General features: G+C 36.5%; 1 protein-coding gene across 2 annotated transcripts in view; it reads right to left on the bottom strand.

Moving 5' to 3' along the window:
* The window catches only part of dgkb (diacylglycerol kinase, beta), a 71,625-nt gene that overhangs the window by 29,829 nt on the left and 23,420 nt on the right, over positions 1-18,376 (bottom strand). For both annotated transcript variants that reach the window (XM_044117293.1, XM_044117294.1), the window contains 10 exons: positions 17,894-18,011; positions 16,662-16,750; positions 16,250-16,366; positions 15,879-15,977; positions 13,659-13,760; positions 10,448-10,521; positions 9,845-9,919; positions 7,094-7,179; positions 5,403-5,492; positions 4,107-4,267 (listed from right to left, as the gene is read on the bottom strand). In XM_044117293.1, coding sequence (XP_043973228.1) covers positions 4,107-4,267; positions 5,403-5,492; positions 7,094-7,179; positions 9,845-9,919; positions 10,448-10,521; positions 13,659-13,760; positions 15,879-15,977; positions 16,250-16,366; positions 16,662-16,750; positions 17,894-18,011 — 1,011 coding nt within the window. The remainder of the gene's footprint in view (positions 1-4,106; positions 4,268-5,402; positions 5,493-7,093; positions 7,180-9,844; positions 9,920-10,447; positions 10,522-13,658; positions 13,761-15,878; positions 15,978-16,249; positions 16,367-16,661; positions 16,751-17,893; positions 18,012-18,376) is intronic.

Here is an 18,376-nt window from a genome sequence, read left to right as displayed (position 1 = left end):
ATGTAAGTAAATAAATAGATAAAGTTGGAAATATATGTAGTTGTACTCAAAATATTATTTTTCTGTTCAAGCGCAAATTATTAAATTTAAACTTAGAAAATGATCATAAATAAAGAATTTAAATATAGAAAACATACAATTTGATCAAAACCTTTGTCACAGTAAACACAATGCAGTTAGTTAATTTTAAAATAGTTAGTAAAATTAAAGCGTGTTATATTTATCCACTCTGGACTCCACCTTAACTCCAGTAAGGCCGTAGTGAGACGTCAGAATCTCACTCATTCACTCAAATAATTACCAATGTAAAGATCTGGCACCCAAATTAATACAGGACATGTGTAATGTCCTCTCATAGCTCAAAGTTTAGTCCAATTATGAGTGGGCCAACCAGCAGAAGCAATTCTCTCTTCATCTGCATAATCTCCAAAGTAATTACTAGCTTCACTTGCCTCATAATCTTTATTGTAGTCTTTTTCACATTCAATAAAAAGGAGAAAATTTGATGCATAGAAAATATTGTATCACACCCAAATCCATAGAGAGCTCAAAATCTCTTTAATCCCCCGCAAACAACTTCATTTGTCATCATTACGCCTGCTGGGTACTGATCCCACAAAGCCTCATTTCTGATCTAGTTTTAGTGCAAATATCTCAGTACATATGAGATAAGACAAAACTAACTTACAAGCAACTTTTCAGTGATATAGAGGAGCTTGTTTTAAGTAAATATTGATAAATTGGTACAGATTATTTCACTTCTAACAAGACATCTTTCCCAGGTTATAAATTAAATAACCTCCCAGTGGATCTAGTACTTTTTCATCAATATTAAGAAATTACTCATTTAAAACAAGCTCCTATATTGCTGGAAAGTAACTTCTAAGTTAGTTTCATCTAATTCCAAGTGTACTAAGATATTTGCACTAGAAACTAGACCAAAAATACTTAGTAATATTTGTGTTTTTGCAGTGCAGAGCTACAGTAACAGTGTTTAGAAAGCCTTTATGAGCCAGAGAGTTCAACGTAATTTGAACTTTAACTTACATGAGCTCTTTTTTTTTAACCAAATCCTTTCCCTGGAGTTCAAATTCAATCAAAACAGACTCACGAGTTTCACTCATTAAAGAAAATAATGAGTCTTTTCTTTACCTTCTAGTTGTTATTTACATGAAAGCTGCCAGCGGATTTAAAAGGGAATCTTCAGATATTAAAATTTAAATATTTTATTAAAGTAAATAATCTTTTTTTATTTTATTTAAAAATTCAGACTACTTTTAAGTAATTTTTCAAATAACTAAGAATTACACCATTAATTTCATTGGTCAACAGCCAAAATATTGTCTGGGGTTTTTCAACTGTTTTAAGGTAATTTTGATGTGCTGAATCCAAAAATCACATTGGTTTTGCTCAAGCAGGGGGAGGGATGAAGATGAAATGTTTAATTTACATGTACTTACCCTCATCAGTGTTTATTACTCAATTTACAGAAATCCAAGTTTGGAATATTTAACTAAATAAATGTTAGAAAATTTTTTTCCTTTCTAAAACCTTTTTTGGATGAGAAATATTAACAGGAATGAACTGATAATGTAAAAAAAAAATAATCAATTTAGTCAGAAGATCTGTTTTCTCTAAATCAAATTAAAATAAAAACCTGACCTGGTCATATATAAATATTATTGAGGTACAATGTAAGGTTAGATGGTATGTGAGGTTTTGTTAAATGGGTGAAGTGGACCTGAACAAATTTGAGAAACACTGTTTTGAATTAACTTTTAGTGCTATTACGGTACGTATTTTCTAATGTTAAAAAATGTAAAATCTAATATTTTCAATCTGTAGTTGATTGGTGCCCTTTCTCTTCTCCAGTTAAACCACCTTTTTCATTCACGTCAACCATTTACTGTAAAGTGCAGTCAAAAATGAGTAACTTTTGGCATTTACAGGAGGAAATTATTGCAATAAAACCTCAGACAATGCTGTAATCACTCCCCCCCTGCAGACACCACCATATGTTTTCTTCCTAAGACAGATTGGAACCATTGGTCTCCTCTATCACAATGTTAACTAGACCTGTCCTTTATTATCCTCAAACATGGTCATTAGTGGGCCCGGGATGGAGGTGTTATTCAACTAACATTTGTGAGGCCATGAATCACTTATGTCTCTGCCACAGTCCGTACAAATCTCACAACCCCCAGTGGATCCATTCAGACACCTGCAAATGTCAATTACCATATTTCCCCCTGACATTTATGGGTAATGGCTAACATGAGCTACGTGAAATCAGAGTCATTATCCCAGAGATGGACAGAGGAGGTGCCGACGGCTCCATAACCCCACGCAGATGCAAAACAAGGCTTATTTATCGATCAGAGGTGGTTACAGCTTGAGCACATCTCAATAAAGGTCTAACCACGTGCTAACCATGTGCTCAAAACAAATAAATTAAATGATTATGCTGTTGCTGTGTGTGCGCTGTGATGTATTACTTTTTAAATTCTACCTTTAATACCAGATGCAAATATTGATGGAGGCGGTTTTATTTTTTACTTTACAAATGTCTGCTTCGGTTACACGTCTGCAGAGCACACACCTTGACGTCTGTGTGTGCACACACCTTGACCTTACACCTACAAGATGTCTATAAAGGCATTGTTGGACTTTATATTTGGCAAAAACTGTCATTCTCAATGTTTTACAAACTAATATGTTTTTATCACCTTGACTGTTGTTCAAATTATTGCATTTAAAAAAAACTTCCCTCATTATAGGTGATACTGACATTTTTTAGTCTCTCAGATCTAAAAAATGTCACATCATTCTAATGATGTGCAATAAAATTACAGGAATCAGTCCTGAAAAGCTGATATTTGCAAATTTTAGCTAAACCAGGAAGTTAGAGTACATCACCCCAGTTCTAAAGTCCCTACATGGGCTCCCTGTATCTCAGAGAATAGACTTTGAAATACTGTAAATCACCAAACAGCTTAGCACCACAATTCAACACAAAGATTAGGCATGCACCGACAGCAGTTTTTTGGTATATCGCTGAAAACCGATCTTTAAAAAGCCTGACCTGCTGATTCCGATTTTGGCTGACACCAAATTTTTGTCTGAAATGTTGCTAATTATAGCAAAAAAGTCGCTGAATTGGCAAGAGTGGGGTAAATGTGCAGACATGACCTCGTCTGTATGTAAAACTTCTCTCACAGCAGAGCAGAAGAGGACAGTGGTTGATTTTCAGACTTTTGCAGAGGGAGATAAGATCGGCTTCACATGTAAGTATCGGCTGATCACCAATCTCTCAAAATGAAGGAAATCAGCGCCAATAAATACCGTAGGTGTTTCCCTATTAAAGATCCGCTGTTATTGTATCAACCTTCCAGACCTCTCAGGTCCTCTGGTTCTGGTTCTGCTCTGCATCCAGATCCAGAACCAAAGGTGGAGAAGTAGCATTCAGACTGCAAAACAGCCAAAACACCGAGTTCCTTTAAATCTAGACTAAAAACACACTTGTTTAGAGTTACTTTTAAAACATTATAAATGAACAATTAATCATTTATTGCCGTTACAATCTGATGGGTAACGGCAACAAAATGGTATTCTTCAATTGTTGACTGTGTTCTGACTTTGTATTTTGTGTTTTTATGATGTAAAGTACTTTGAACTGCTTTGTTGCTGAAATGTTGAAATAAAACATGATTGATTGACTAACCTCAAACAAACTTTCAGAAAACTGCAAAACAGCTGAAACACTGAGTTCCTTTGAGTCAAGAATAATAACCCACCTGATCAGAGTTGCTTTTGTGCTACAATAATCGAAAACACTGACCAACATTTTGATGTGTAATGACGACACTTAGAAAATGTAACGTTTCAATTGTTGTTTTTTGATGTAAAGCACTTTGACCTGCCTTGTTACTGAAACAAGGCAGGAGATCAATTATTTCTTTTTCATCCAGCAACACTTTTCATTCTCACCCGTCAAAAACTAAATTAATCTCAATCAAAAACCACCGATTATCTGATTTTTATCATAATCTTTTTTTGTGGAAGTTGTTGAAATAAAACGTATGTACAGTTTGAGTGTCAAGACCCACCACTCCTATGGAGAAGTAGTTGTTCATAATGCTGTAAGGCACCGGGTCCCCTCGCTCCTCCTTGTCAGCAGGTGTCACATCGATCTTCCAGCGATCCAGCATCACCTCTGCGCTGTTCTCGATGTCCCGAAGGATCTTCAGGAGGTTTTCGCCCTCATAGCCTCAGAGAAGCGCAAGACAGGTGAGAAATTAAAACGGGTAAAGAAACATTTTCACGTTATGGATACATTTTATCGGGATCTTATGTAAAAGAACATCTTATAGTAGTGCATACATGTGAAATGGAAGAAAAAAAGACAACTTTTAACAAAAATAACCCATTTGTATTTAACCTCCTTATATCAGATGCAGCTAAATAAAATCCTCCAGTGCAGTCAACTGCCTTCAGAAATAAAAACACTCTCTGTAATTTGGTCCAGCTGTTCTGTGTTGGCTTAGAGAAAATTAAAGAACAAACACTAAGGAACTCAGCAGACACACAAGGTTAAAGAAAAGTTACTCTCCTAATATATATACAGTCAGCAATGCAAATGAATGATGTTAGAATGGCCCAGTCAAAGTCCAAGACTTAAAAACTGATGTTTATAGATATTGCCCATCCAATCTGACTAAGCTTGAACGACTTTGCAAAAAAAAAAAAAAAAAAAAAATCAAGTCACTTGATGCACAAAGCTGTATGAGACTCACCACTGTGGTTACAGTAAAAAAAAAAAGTATTGACTCAGAAAGGGCAGAATGCAAACAGTTGCCACACTTTTCACATTTTTATTCTGTTTAATTCAGGTTCAGATTTTTACACTGCTGTGTGTTTATCTATTAAATAAAAACCAGATAAAATACATTAAAGAGTGATTTTAATGTGAGAAAATGTGAAAACGTCCAAAGAGTATGACTAAAATTAAGTGCTTTGTGTAAGAGGGACTAACAAGCATCTCCCTCATAAACACTCACATTTGTAATTAATAAACTGCAAAACTGATTTAAAATATTCATACAAGATAATTGTTCAAGTGATAATTACATTTTGAAGTGACCTAAATGGTCAGATATTTCTGCATAAATCAACAAAACACATCTATAATTATCAGGTTATGACTGATCAGTGCATGACAGAAAGTTTTAATTTCTTAAATGCTCCATTCTGTCTTTTTATTATTATTTTTGTATTTCCTGATTTCTGGACCTTTTTTTCCTAACATCCTTATATGATAAATCAAGACTTCAAATCTCTCATCTATTTAAAAAAGTACATTAGGTGAAACCAAAGCGAATTATTCCCTGATATGTATCCAGTACCTCCTCCCCATCGCAGACATCTCGCCAGGTCATTGCCCGTGCCAAGAGGAAGTATACATACAGGGGGGTTCCTGTCCAGGTTGGCCTTATCTGGAGCAGTGGGACAAAAATCACAACAGTGTGTCAAACAAGAGGTCAAACCCAGAGGACAAATTCACAACACAAACTTGCAATGAACAAATCAAATCCATTTTACACCTTTGCTTGTAAAAACAAGTCAATATGGACTTCCAGTTGTGCAGCCAATTTCAAAAGCCACATTTTGCCTGACGGTTATTACCTACCATTGTTTTGATTGATAAAAAAAGATTGAGGCAATTTTTAGACAGAATGAAGAAGTAACACACCTTCAAGTACAGAGGAGAGATTTTTTTTCTAAGTGATGACTAATATGTTGTTTTCCCTCTCTCACGTAATCATCCTATTTGGCCACCACTGACAGCACAGAGCTCGTTCAAGGTGTTTATATACGACCAATAAATGATGCTTTATCATTGAAGGCTGAGCAACATGATGGAGACTCCAAAAACCAATAAAAATAAATTAAATTTGTCTAATAAAGGAAATGGACAGTTATTGTGCTATTATTTCATAGGTTACTACACATTCTTATAGAAATGTAAGGCAAATTCAAGTATAAGGTGCATTATTTTCTTTGTGAATAATTGCTGTCAAGTGTTTTTTTTTAAATCAATGAAGTTTATTTGCTTTAAGTAATAAAAACACAAAATTACAAAGTTATAAGGAAAAACACATACAGTGTGTGCTGCACTTTACAAAATTTAAACTAAAAATGTACATGTTGCTAAAACTTTCCCGAAAACATTCTGGTAATAATTCTACGGAAGAGGATTAGGGCCACCACCGAAAAAAAAAAAAGAGAATTTTGACTTTGCAGTCAGAATTCTGAGATTAAAGTCAGAATTCTGAGAATAAAGTCAGAGAATTCTGAGATTAAAGTCAGAATTATTATTATTATTTTTTTTCCGGTGGCCCTAATCCTTTTCCGTAGAATTCTGTTTATATTCATGCTCTTATTTTGAAGGGGGCGAAGAATGTTCACACAGCAGTACCGTTTCCTCTCTTTACGTGCTCTCTTTTTTCACCGATAACTTTATTTCAAACAAGAACCACGCAGGGACAAAATAAAACATGGGCAGTACAGAACAAGATGTAAAGATAAATACAACATCTACGCGAATTACATGACATAAATTACGTCAAAACTAAATTGGTGCTTGTAATCTTTCGAGGACAAACAAAATCTGAATAGAAGCTAGCACTTTAGTCTAGCGCTTGAATTTAGCAGTTATCATTATTCAGCTAGATATCATAATGTTTATGAAAAGTGCTTTATGGTAAGAGCAACTAACTTTTATAGTTACCAGTGTCCACAACAGTTAAATATACAATTATGCTGTGAAAAATAGGGTGCAAAGCTCAAAATTCAGTCAATAGTTTTTATTTCTGTACATCTAAGTTTGGAGCACTGCACAAGCACAGTGTGAAACAGAAAAATTTATTTCAGGCCAACTTTTGAACTGCAACATATTTAAAGATTAAGCATTCCTTTTCCCCCTATAACGACAATTTACCAATATTTCTTGTGTTCCCCCAAATCACAGAAAATGCTTGAAAGAAAATGTTCTGTGGATTTTCAACAAAAATATTTGAAAAGAAGTAATTTGTACCAATAAAGTCCAGGATCCAGCCCACAGTGCCATCTCCTCCGCAGGTCAATACTCTAAAATCAGGGACATCTCGGAAGAAGTTCAAACTGCAATGATAAAAGTTCATGTTTTTGAAATAAAATTTATATTGCCCTCTAAAAAATGTTGTCCTCTAATTTTTAGAAGACAAAGTGGTAAACTAAACCTAATCTTTTTATTTCGGTGATTAGTAGGAAAGTTATTTTTTTATATTACAGAATGATTCAAAATTCCTGAGATTTCTTCTATTAACATCTTAAGTTTTTCTTACAGTTTCTTGTATTTGAAATTCTAAACAACATATTTTTTAAAATAGCATATTACTTTACTGTAAACTGAACCTAATTTCACTAAAAAAAAGAAAGAAAACACATGTCGCATTGATATTATTCATTCAGTGAGGTACACTGTCTGTTCAGGGACTAATTGGATCATGACAGGCAATGTTCAGTCCAACTTCCTCCGTTCCTTCACAATAACAAAGCCCTAACTGAATGAGCCAGCCTCACTGCCTCGTATGGCGGGTAAATGACTCGCTCAATTACTCTCCAACTGGGGCCACAAACCACATTAGACACAAAAACAGACGGCCGTGAACATGAAAGGCAACTTTCGGGATATTTAAATACCAAGAAACAAACACTTAATTTGCTGTAATTTGATTAGAGAGGCAGCTAATTGACAGCAGTGTACGCGGCTGCCTGGGCTGCAGTGTCCAATGGTGACTGCTCACCCTGCTAATGTGAGCTGCGGTGAGTTCACTTGGCAAAATATTAACTAGGTTATAACAGGGGAAGGTCATCGCGTATGCTGTCAGGATTTCTGCATCCAGAACCAGATGATGTTTTTGGTTCTCATCAGAGGAAAATGAACAAAATGAAACTGCTGGTGTTGAAAGCTCGGCTGTCTTCTCATACATGCAGTTCAAGCCTCTTGGATCCTTTTTTAAGCAGTGGTGTGCTGCTGTTTATGTATTTTTTATAAATCTAAAAGATGCTGTTTTTCAGGTCTAATCAAAGCCAAACAACATGGTAGCACGGCGGCGAGAAATTCCTGTGTCCCGAACGCTGCTGGATGTAGGTGGCAAAGTGAAGGAGCCTCTTGCATGTAAATGATCCATTCATTTTCTTAATCACAAACGTGAACTGTAGGGGACCCGGCGCCGTCCACACCACTGGGCTGCGGCGAGCTGCTTGTCTGCATGCGCGATCACATGTTGTGTGGCAAGAGCTTCACCCACTCTGCATCCGTCAGTCATTTGTGTCATGAGCTCCCATATAGTCTTATGCATACTGAGCCGCTACTTGTCTGCGGATCCGGCTCGGTATGGTCGTCTCCAGGATGTGTTAAATGTGAACTCACCTCATTTGGGTGTTTGAGGGAGGAGAAACTGGAGGCTTTAATGCGAAAGGCCTCTCTTGCATGTGATGGGATTATTATATGAGAGCAACAACAAAGAGTAAACAGAATGGCAAATGTATTGTCTTAGTTTGTTTTTTTTTAGTTAAATGCAATCCGTTTCTGTTAAAATTACAAATATATTTTTTAAAAATGTGTCATTTCTCAAAGTATAATTAATTAAGCCTGTCAAGACAACAAATTTTGCTGGATGATAAATTATCCCAGAAGTTATTGCAATAAACAATGTTATTTTGAGACCATTTTAAAGTAATTTAGTGGTAATGGCATAATAATGCATGCATTCTTAAATATCAATAAACTTAAAATTCTCAAAATCATTTAACATTGGAACTGGAAGACGCTTTTTATATCCACAATAAATAAACAAATCAACAGAAACAACAAATAAAATGACCTATGAAGTGTCTGTAAACAAAATTGACCTAAAAAAATGGCTAGTTGAGACCAAAACACCAGACTGAGGAATTTTGTCATCCAGTTTTTGGTAGAAAGAGAAAAACAATAAGTTATGCAAATAAACATCATGCGATTAATTGATTTATTTTTTATTGTGACAGGCCTATAAGGAGTCTTTGTTTATCATTCATATTAAAATGGGATTTGCATCTACATTTAAGGACAATACTGCAAAAACACAAAATGTTACCAGGTTTCTCAAAGCAGATATAATTAGTTAAGCCTGGAAATAAGACAAAATAATTTTGCTGGATGATAAATGTTAGCAAGATTGCAATAACTTGCAATGTTAATATTGATGACCATTTTAAAGTTAATTTGACTAATAATGGCAGGAGAATGCATGCATTCTTAAATATCAATAAACTTGAAATTCTCAAAATCATCAATATTATTGTTGACTTAACTCCAGCTCCAACATCTTGCTTAAAGTCACTTATAAGCTAGTTTGTTGCATTTCAAGTGTACCAAGAGCTTTTGACAAAAATCTAGGCCAAAAATACTTAAGATTTTGTGTTCTTGCAGTGTAAAATCCACCTATATCTGCCTACTTTATTAGTTGAAACATCAACTATACCTCAATATCCATTAATAAACACAGAGAAAATCATCTTAGCACTACATCATGAGCTAACATCCACCAGCTTCCTTATCTCTCTCTTGGGGATGTAGCCAATCAGTGTCAAAAAAAAGTAATGACACTCCTGGATTGGTTGCTGTGCAAACACCAACCAATAGCAATTAAAATCTGCATTAGCATTAACTTCAGAGTTAGTCCCACAATGGCTTCTTTTTGCCAAAATGGAAATCAATATAAACGCTAACTGATTTAACATAAGGTTTTTTCCAACATACCCCGGCAATGGTCCACTCTTGGCCAGGTTGTACACTTGTCTCGGGTTCAGGAGATACTGGAACTTTCTGTAAATTCTAATAGAAAAGAAAAGAAAATCAGGAAACAAAGCAGTGAGTGAAAGTGTAATAGCTGACTCTGTCACATGCTGACTTGGTGAATGGGGGGAAACACAGAGCCCTTTCTGATCAGACTGACACGCCAGAGGACTGGGCAGCAAGGCGGAAAAATGTCTAAAGTCCCCTTGAGGAGAAACCATTAGAAAGACTAATTCATTTTAATTTCAATTTCATTATATCAACTGGCTGAAGTCATATTTTGATCTCATAATTTAAACAGATGAGGGCCGGCATAATAAGAAGTGAATGAATATGTTTCAGTAATAACCCAATTAGCTCTGGGTTACAGAAAGGGACTGAAGCCGGCAGTGAGAGGAGTTTCTCTCCGAGGCGGCCGGCGCTTTAGGTAAATCAGATTGTGTTTTTATTTGACTAAGTCAAAAAGCAGCCGTCAGCCCCGCGGCCATGCTGCTTCCTCCCCTCTGTAGCTGCGGAGCGGGGCTTCAGAGGCCCCTTGTAGCATGTTGAGACAGGTTGTGTACTTACCTCTCCCCCTGCTTGCCCCCGCTCTTTGGATTGACAAACACCAGCAGAGGATGAGTGCCCTCTATTGTTGTGATCTGTGTGGAAGATGTCAAAACAAAGCCTCGGTGTTTGGAGACTGCAGGATGCTTCACAGGAATTCACTTTCAAGCCGTATCCCTCAGACATTTTATCAAGTATATATGGCACTTCCAAGCGCTGCACTGCCTGCCTGCATTCTGCACAGATTTCCTGTGAACCGGTCCAGCTCGGGAACGGGAGCGCTCTATAGTCTTCTATGTGGAAACCTAAACTTTTCCCTTGAAATTTTAAGACAAGGTCCATTTAAAAGAGAAGGATGTTTTTAAAAGTTGTCAATGGGTTTTAGGTTTAGCTCAAAAGAATGAACCTGAATATAAACCTTTTGAAAATGGAGAATGTTGCAGAAATGCAACACCCTGACCCTAAATTAGAGCCACAAACATTACTGTATTTTATGTTTAATATTGATATTGTATTAAAAGGATATAAAAACATATAAGAGTTCCTGTCAGCCTCTTGCAGATGTTTTCACACCATTTCATCCTGGAAATGGTGGATTCTGTGTAAAAGGCAGAAGTTGTGAATCTCTGCAGCTCCTCCAGAGTTACCATGGACCTCTTGGTTGTCCAGTCTGTCAGTTTCGATGGATGCATATGACCTGGTGGTTTTCTACTTGTGCAATACTCTATTTTTGTATGATGGCTTAAATTCTTTTATTTATTCAGAGTTTGGGAAATAATTTTAGAATCAATCTGCTCTCTGCTGTGTTTCTATGTCTCTGTGATGTTGTTCGTCCCCTGATGTTCACAAAACATCTGGAATAATACAAATATTAAAGGGGGCTTATTAGGCAAAATTTACACTTTTGTATATTATATACACAGTCAAAGTGCTTAAAAATTCGTTAATGTTTTCTGGTGAGTAGAAATCAAGCCGTTTCCTAAACCTCCTGATCGTTGAGTCATATTCGCCGTGACCTAGCAACCATAGCAGAGCTCCAGCATGTTTGGTCAGCTGATTTTACCTTTGTATGCACTGTACAACGGCTGCTGGAAAAGATAAGTGTTTTGTTGTTGACTTACTATTCTTGTTGGTTGTGCATGAGGCTCCAGTTCTGCCCTTCAACATTGAGTTGGGGGTGTGGAAAGCAGCAGCAGATTATTTGGATTTAAAGTGACAAGAGGCTCTAAAACACCTCATTCTGAAAGGAACTCAAAAAGGACAGAACTGATTAGGTTAAAATCTCATTATCTAAGAATGATTTTGTGTAAAAAAAAAAAAAAAAAAAAAGTATTGTATTGTATTGTAAACTATGTTTTTTATAGCCTGTGGACCACATGTGTTAAACTAGAGGCCCCTGGGCCAAATCCAGCAGTCAAAAGTTTTTTACATGGCGCTCTAAGAAAACACTACATTTGCTTAAATATTAAGTTATCAATCAAATTAATGGAACTTTTATCTGTTCACTGCACAATTATATCAGTCCCTCCAGTTTCTTTCGAATTATCATGGAAATCGGTACAAAATCAACAAATCCCTATACTTTTTTGCACTAGTACATAAATGAGAGTTTATTTCAGATTTTTCTCAAAAATTGTCAAAAACTTTCTTACTTGTACTAAACAGCTGCCTCGACTTGAATTGATGTCAGCTTATTGTCCATGATCTTTACAGTGAGTAATAAAAAGTCGCATTTACAGACATAAATAAGCGCAAATATAGCAAATATTTCAAAATTAGTACCACAAGCACTTTCATTTTTACAAATCACAATCACAAAATAATTGTAAAATTCTGGAGGGACTGAAAAGATTATCAATAATATTAAATTTTCTAAATTATTGATATGGCCCCAAATGTAAATGACACCCCTGATCTATAGACCCATCCTAACTTGATCAAGGAAGTATAATAGGTCATAGGTGAGAGGTTGTGGGTATAATGTGACGATACCTTGTCTCAAACATATGATCAGACACAATCTCCCAGTTTGCCTGAGGTTCTGGACTCGGTTTGAGCCTCAGGCACACGCCCCGTTTGAACTGTCCTGCTACAACTCGCCCAGTGCTCTCCCTGACACAGATGAAGCACTTAACTCCCCCTGTCTGCTATCCCAGCAGGCCGAGGGTGAATTAATGAGCTCCCTGTCCCATCCAGAGTGATCCATTACTTCCTGTAATTATAAATAATAATCTTGATTATTACGCTGGTTAGCCAGCGAGAGGCAGAGATGGATGTGGCCGGGATTTGATTCATCGTATTTCTCTCTCCTAAAGCCACGCGCAGACGAACACTCGCCGTAAACGGCGGCAGGGTTTCCATTGGCGGCGTGCTGGCACAGGATCAGGATGTTGATTATGGATGATGCTGATTACCAGAAGGACTGGCGGTGTTCACCAACTGCAGAGGCTCACATCAAATCTTAAGACTCGACAGGAAACTGGCTTGATATGCTGATAATGAGGCGATATTGCTGTCTTTACACCACCTGTAGCTTCTCCAATCTAACTGATTTAAAACTTTGTCTGGATCAGAAGTTCAATGAGTTATGGTGACATATGGTTGTTATAAAGACGTAAAATGTTTTACACTCTTTACTCTTTATCAACTGCCTGAGTAAAGATGCATAAAATGTTAGAAATAATTCTGTGTTTAGCTACTTTCCAGTTCCCATTTCCTGATTTAATAAGATTGCCACACATAAGACTTACTTATAAATCATGTCCCTTCCTATTTTAAAGAGTGACTGGGATCATTTCAATTACTCCACTGAAAAATTGCAAAGTATAAATTAAAAAATGCCTTGGTTACTTTATTTTACATTATTTGTGAGAATTTTTAGGGATGGAAATATTCAAGTTAGCAAGCTTTTATCCCTTCCTGAAGAGGACTTTTCACATTAAAGCTTGGGTTTTTTGTTTTATGTGAAAATTAAGAAGAAGAAGAAGTTTTATTTGGATAGCACTTTTCAGCAACAAGGCAGTTAAGGTGTTGCAATGAAAGAAAGCACATTTTTACAAGACCTTACAATGAACGTATACGCTGGTATTGAGTTCTAATAATCCTAATTTCTTTTGGTAAAATATATGTTATTTAATTTTCAACCGTTTTATAACAAATCCTTGACACAATAATGAAACTAACTGATTGCCTCATATTTACTGGGTGATTTTAGTGTGAATTTCTGTGTAACCTGCAGTCCTTGTCCGTCCACTGTGACAGAGTTCGCCCTCTGCATCTTTCCTCGACTCGACTGACTGGACCTCGAGTCCTTTCTCAGAGTCGACTGCCGTTCCTGAAGTGACACAGCAAAACGGTTCGAGGTTCGACTCCAAACAGCAGCACAAAACAAGATCCAGATATCACCAGTCATTTCTGCTTCTGCTAATTTATGCCAGTTCTTTTGCTGTTTTACTTTTCAACTATTTCAGGTTTTATACTAATTTCTACTTCTGCTACTTTCTACTTTTTTTGCTATGTTTTACTTTTCAACTTTGGTCATCCCTAGTCTTTCTCGAATCATTGAGCCAAAGTTGTGAAAACTTATATTTTCCCATGGCGAAGCGCAAAATGACTAGCTAGTCTCAACACGCTAGGCAGTTAAAACACAACGCATGCGCACAGCAGCTTGGAGTCTGTCAGTGACAGCTCAGGTCCTGCCAGTACGGTAGTTATAATTTTTTATACAGATTTTAGTAAAACAAACTTAAGACAATACGTGAGCATCAATGGAAAATTTACGACCTTTTACTACCTTTAGTTACTGGCCTGCATTCTTACTACTTTTTACTGGCCTTAATTTGAGTTCATTTAATTTACTACCTTTCACTACCGTGTGGAAACACTGCACAATGATGTGGAAGAGCACATCAAAAACAGAGCACTAAAAAACAAAAAAAACTCTGGAATTTTTTCTCAGAATACTAATGTTTCATCTGGCAAGATTAAAGTCAGAATTCTGAGAAAAAGGTCTGAATTTTTCGGAAAAATTCTGACGCATTGCTTGAAAACCATGGCAATTTATGTAAGATCACACAGAAAAAAATACCCCCTACTGAAAGCTGGTGGCAATATTGGTGCAGATCAATGGCCTAAAACAGACCTGAATTCAATAAGAAAAATAAATAAATAGCCACAGAGGTCAAAGAAGTTGGGCTTAAAACTTTCCTCAATAAGGTGTCACAGATATATTAGCATATAATTGCCAATCAAATAAATTTCCTTAATGTTAGTCACTTCTGTGCTTGTGGCAATTAAGGTAACTGCAACCTGATATCAAAAATATTATATTTGTATTTGGCGATATTCAACACTTTGGATGGAGTAGCTCTCACTGTCTAAGCAATTTCCCCTTGGGGATCAATAAAGTATATTTTATTCTATTCAAATTATTGTCAAATTCCTTCTCGCTGCTTTAGTTGGATCTGTATGAATTTAGTGTAATTTGGTTTGTGAATTGTAGTGTAAAATTTTAAGATTACTACCTGATTATGAGCAAAACAATGCATAACAGTATCATGATACTTGTGTAACGCACATGCTCTTCAGAATGTCTTCTGAAGCTACTTCTCGGCCTTGGTATTTCAATAAAGCTATTAAATTGTTTCTTCTATGCACCCTCATGACGTGCTTGACTCCCCCAGTGAAAGAAGATACGTGTGCTTGCTTTCTGTTCTGTAACCAAGTAGATTATCAAACTATGTGAATGGAATAAAACTCTCCCTATAAAACTGTAAGCTGTGTTCTGCTCGAGGCTCTTTCTCCTGACTGCGATCAGTGAGCAGAGACTTCGAACGCTGTATATTCTTAATCGAATAAATATCAATTAAGAATATATTCTTTCTCTGGTTCTTTGGATTTTCAAACAGTTTTTCCTCACTCTTTGTTAAAGAAAAATTTCCACAACAAAATGTATTAATTTAATACATTTTTATTTATTTATTTATTATTTATTTAACTTTTATTTACCTACTTATTATTTATTTATATTCAGTCATATCGAATTACTTACAACATTCTTAGATATATATGTATATTTTATAAACTATATCTCTTATGGTTATATTTGTATTGTTAATATTTAACACTTTAGATGGAGTAGTTTGTCAACGAATAAGCAATTTCCATTGGGGATCAATAAAGTCTATTCTATTCTATTCTAAACCAATTTGAAGGTAAAAATCTAACTATTTTTCAGAGAACTCTGCAGCTGATCAGAAAGAACATTGCGTTATGGTGGCACACTTTTATCCCCTTCAAACTCACTTGTGCAATTTTCGGAATAAAGTTCTAAAAAATAAATTGCTGCCACTTCGAAGCACAGTAGGAGAACTCAGGTCTGATGATTGGATCATCAGGTCTCAAAGGCTCTCTCCGCCTTGAGGCCCGCTGACCAGAACAAGCGAAATCTTACCAGGACGACGGGGCATATTGAGTTTGGGGGCAGGATGTGATCCTTCAGGGGTCCGCAGTCACACTCAGGTTTGACGTGGGAAGCACACTTGTTATGGAGCTGGAGGAGGTGGAAGCTATTATTAACAACCTCAAACTAGAGGCAACAGAAATAAATATTTCAGCTGCGTTTTCAGGGTTTATTTGCAAATGCACACATCACCATCTCCGTCTTATTTTCTATTATCTTAGAGCTGCAAACAAGTGTTTTCTGAGTGTAAATTGGCAAAATGACTTGTGAGGTATCAGAGGTGCCAAAATGAAAGCCTAAACAACAAGAAGCAGTGGGAATATAATGAGGAGGTGGCTGCCTCTCAGCGAGGGGTGGCTTACCGTGATTTGACACCACACACAGTGGAGCCCAGTCAGGCCCTGGTAACACTTAATGGTTTTGTGACACTTGTCACACTTGGTGGGGCAGTTCCCCTCCACCCAGAAATGATGCATTACCTGCAAAGAGGAGGAGAGACGGCATACTGGGTGGAAAAGCAGCGAGAAAAAAAACGTGGTGCAGAAAAACAAGATGTATACAAAGCTAGAAGTTACACGACAATTAAAGAAAGCAGAAAGGAAAGAAAACAATCAGGAAGAAACGAGAAATAGAGGAGAGAAAAGGAAGACAAGAGGCCAAAAAAGTGATGATGTGTGTGTGTTATAGAGTTCAACTATTATCCTGTTAAAAAGCAATGCTTAATAACAGGTTGAATAATTTTCATTGTAGCAGAAGATCATTGTCAGGACTCACCTCAGTGTTTTTCTTGGATTTCACGTACGTTTTGATGCAAGAAAGTGGAGCACGAGCCACACAGCGCTCATGGACTGTATACTTGCAAACTGATAAAAGGAAGAATAAAATAAACAATCAATAAAAATACATACACCTCTGGAAAAAATGAAGAGCCCACTGCACTGAACCACATTGAAAACCTCCTGGTTATTCCACCAAATATATTCAAAATCAACCGCTTTACACTGGGTTCACACTGCAGCCTAAAGTGACCCAAATCCAATTTTTTTCATCAAATCTGATTTTTTTGGCGTTGTTGTTCATATGAGGCTTTTTTGTGTTCTCCAGTGTGAACTGCAAACAACCTAAAAGTGTCCCACATGCGCAGTAGAGGGCGCAATAAGGTCACACATACAGAGCATGCTCAATGTTTTGCCAACTGCCATCCAAAAGAAGAAGTGCTCAGTGTTTGAGAAATGAACATGGATGCTAACGGTGGAGCATAGCTTACACATTTGAAGGTGTTGTCCAACCGGAGCCAGCATATTAACAACTTCCTCATTATAGTCCACCATGATTGTTAATTTTCTTCCCGCTTATGCGCATCAGGACGCAGAATACTAACATTTGTAGAGTATCAATGTCGTTTATGTTGGATGAATGCGACCTGAGCGTTCAGATTCAGGTCACATTTGAATCAGATGCGTATTGAATACCCAAGTGGCCAGGGTTGCATAAAAAAAAAATGGGTTGCATTTTTTTCGACCCATTTGAACAAAATGGGTTCCTCAAACAGTTTTCATCAGACTGTCATAAAAAGGTCAAACACAGGTTGCATTACGGCAAAACAAAAATTGGAATTGAGTCACTTTAGGCTGCAGTGTGAACGCAGCCTTAGTTCCTGTACATAAATCATTGGAAAACCTCAACAGATGAGACAATCAGTAAGAATCCTGAACTCTGCAAACAATAATATCCAGAAATCCTACTCTTTATTTGAGCCAACGTTGAGAAATGTTGACAGAATGAAAGCATAGTTTCATGTAAAAAAATAAATAAATAAAAAATCCAAACATAAATATTTTCCTCTGAATAAACATCAGTGTGAAAATAAGCTACGGCATTAAAACATTCTGTTTTCAGCTAGGAGGTTTTTAATAGAAACCAAATAAAAATGTCAAAGCATCCAAACAGTGGATGATTGTTTGTGTATTTGAGATGAAATGCTGAGGGTCAGGCGACAGACTCACATGAGCAGCAGAGTCCCTGCTTTCCCAGCCCAATTAGCATGTTGAGACACAGGTTACAGTAGGCGGGTTTGTTGAAGTGCTTCAGTCTCCACACGTGCTGCCCATCATCTTTTACATTCTGAACAAACAGAAACATCCATTACTTACTTTATCATTAACAACAGTAGGAGCTTTATTTCGTTTCCATGTGTTTCTTATAGTGGAGGACAGCGAATTATTATTATTATCAGTTTTTATTTTTTTTTATTTTTTTTTGCTGTAATAGCAATAAGAAAGATTCTGTAGGAAACTCTGAATTCAGTTTCAGTTCATTTATTAGAAATATTTCATTCATTAATTCATTCATAAATAGAAAACGAGTGCTGGTTGGGACTTTGAATGAAGACGGAGAAATGCAGCCATCTAGTGGACAATGTCAGAATTGCACCCTCAGAGTTATAAGAAAGCTGTTCTCTAATGCAATTTTTCTGTTTTTTAGACTCA

This window comes from Gambusia affinis, linkage group LG05 (assembly GCF_019740435.1).
Source record: "Gambusia affinis linkage group LG05, SWU_Gaff_1.0, whole genome shotgun sequence".
Classification (NCBI taxonomy): domain Eukaryota; kingdom Metazoa; phylum Chordata; class Actinopteri; order Cyprinodontiformes; family Poeciliidae; genus Gambusia; species Gambusia affinis.
The sequence above is the reverse complement of the archived record's forward strand: the minus strand, read 5'-3'. Positions and strand labels throughout refer to the sequence as shown.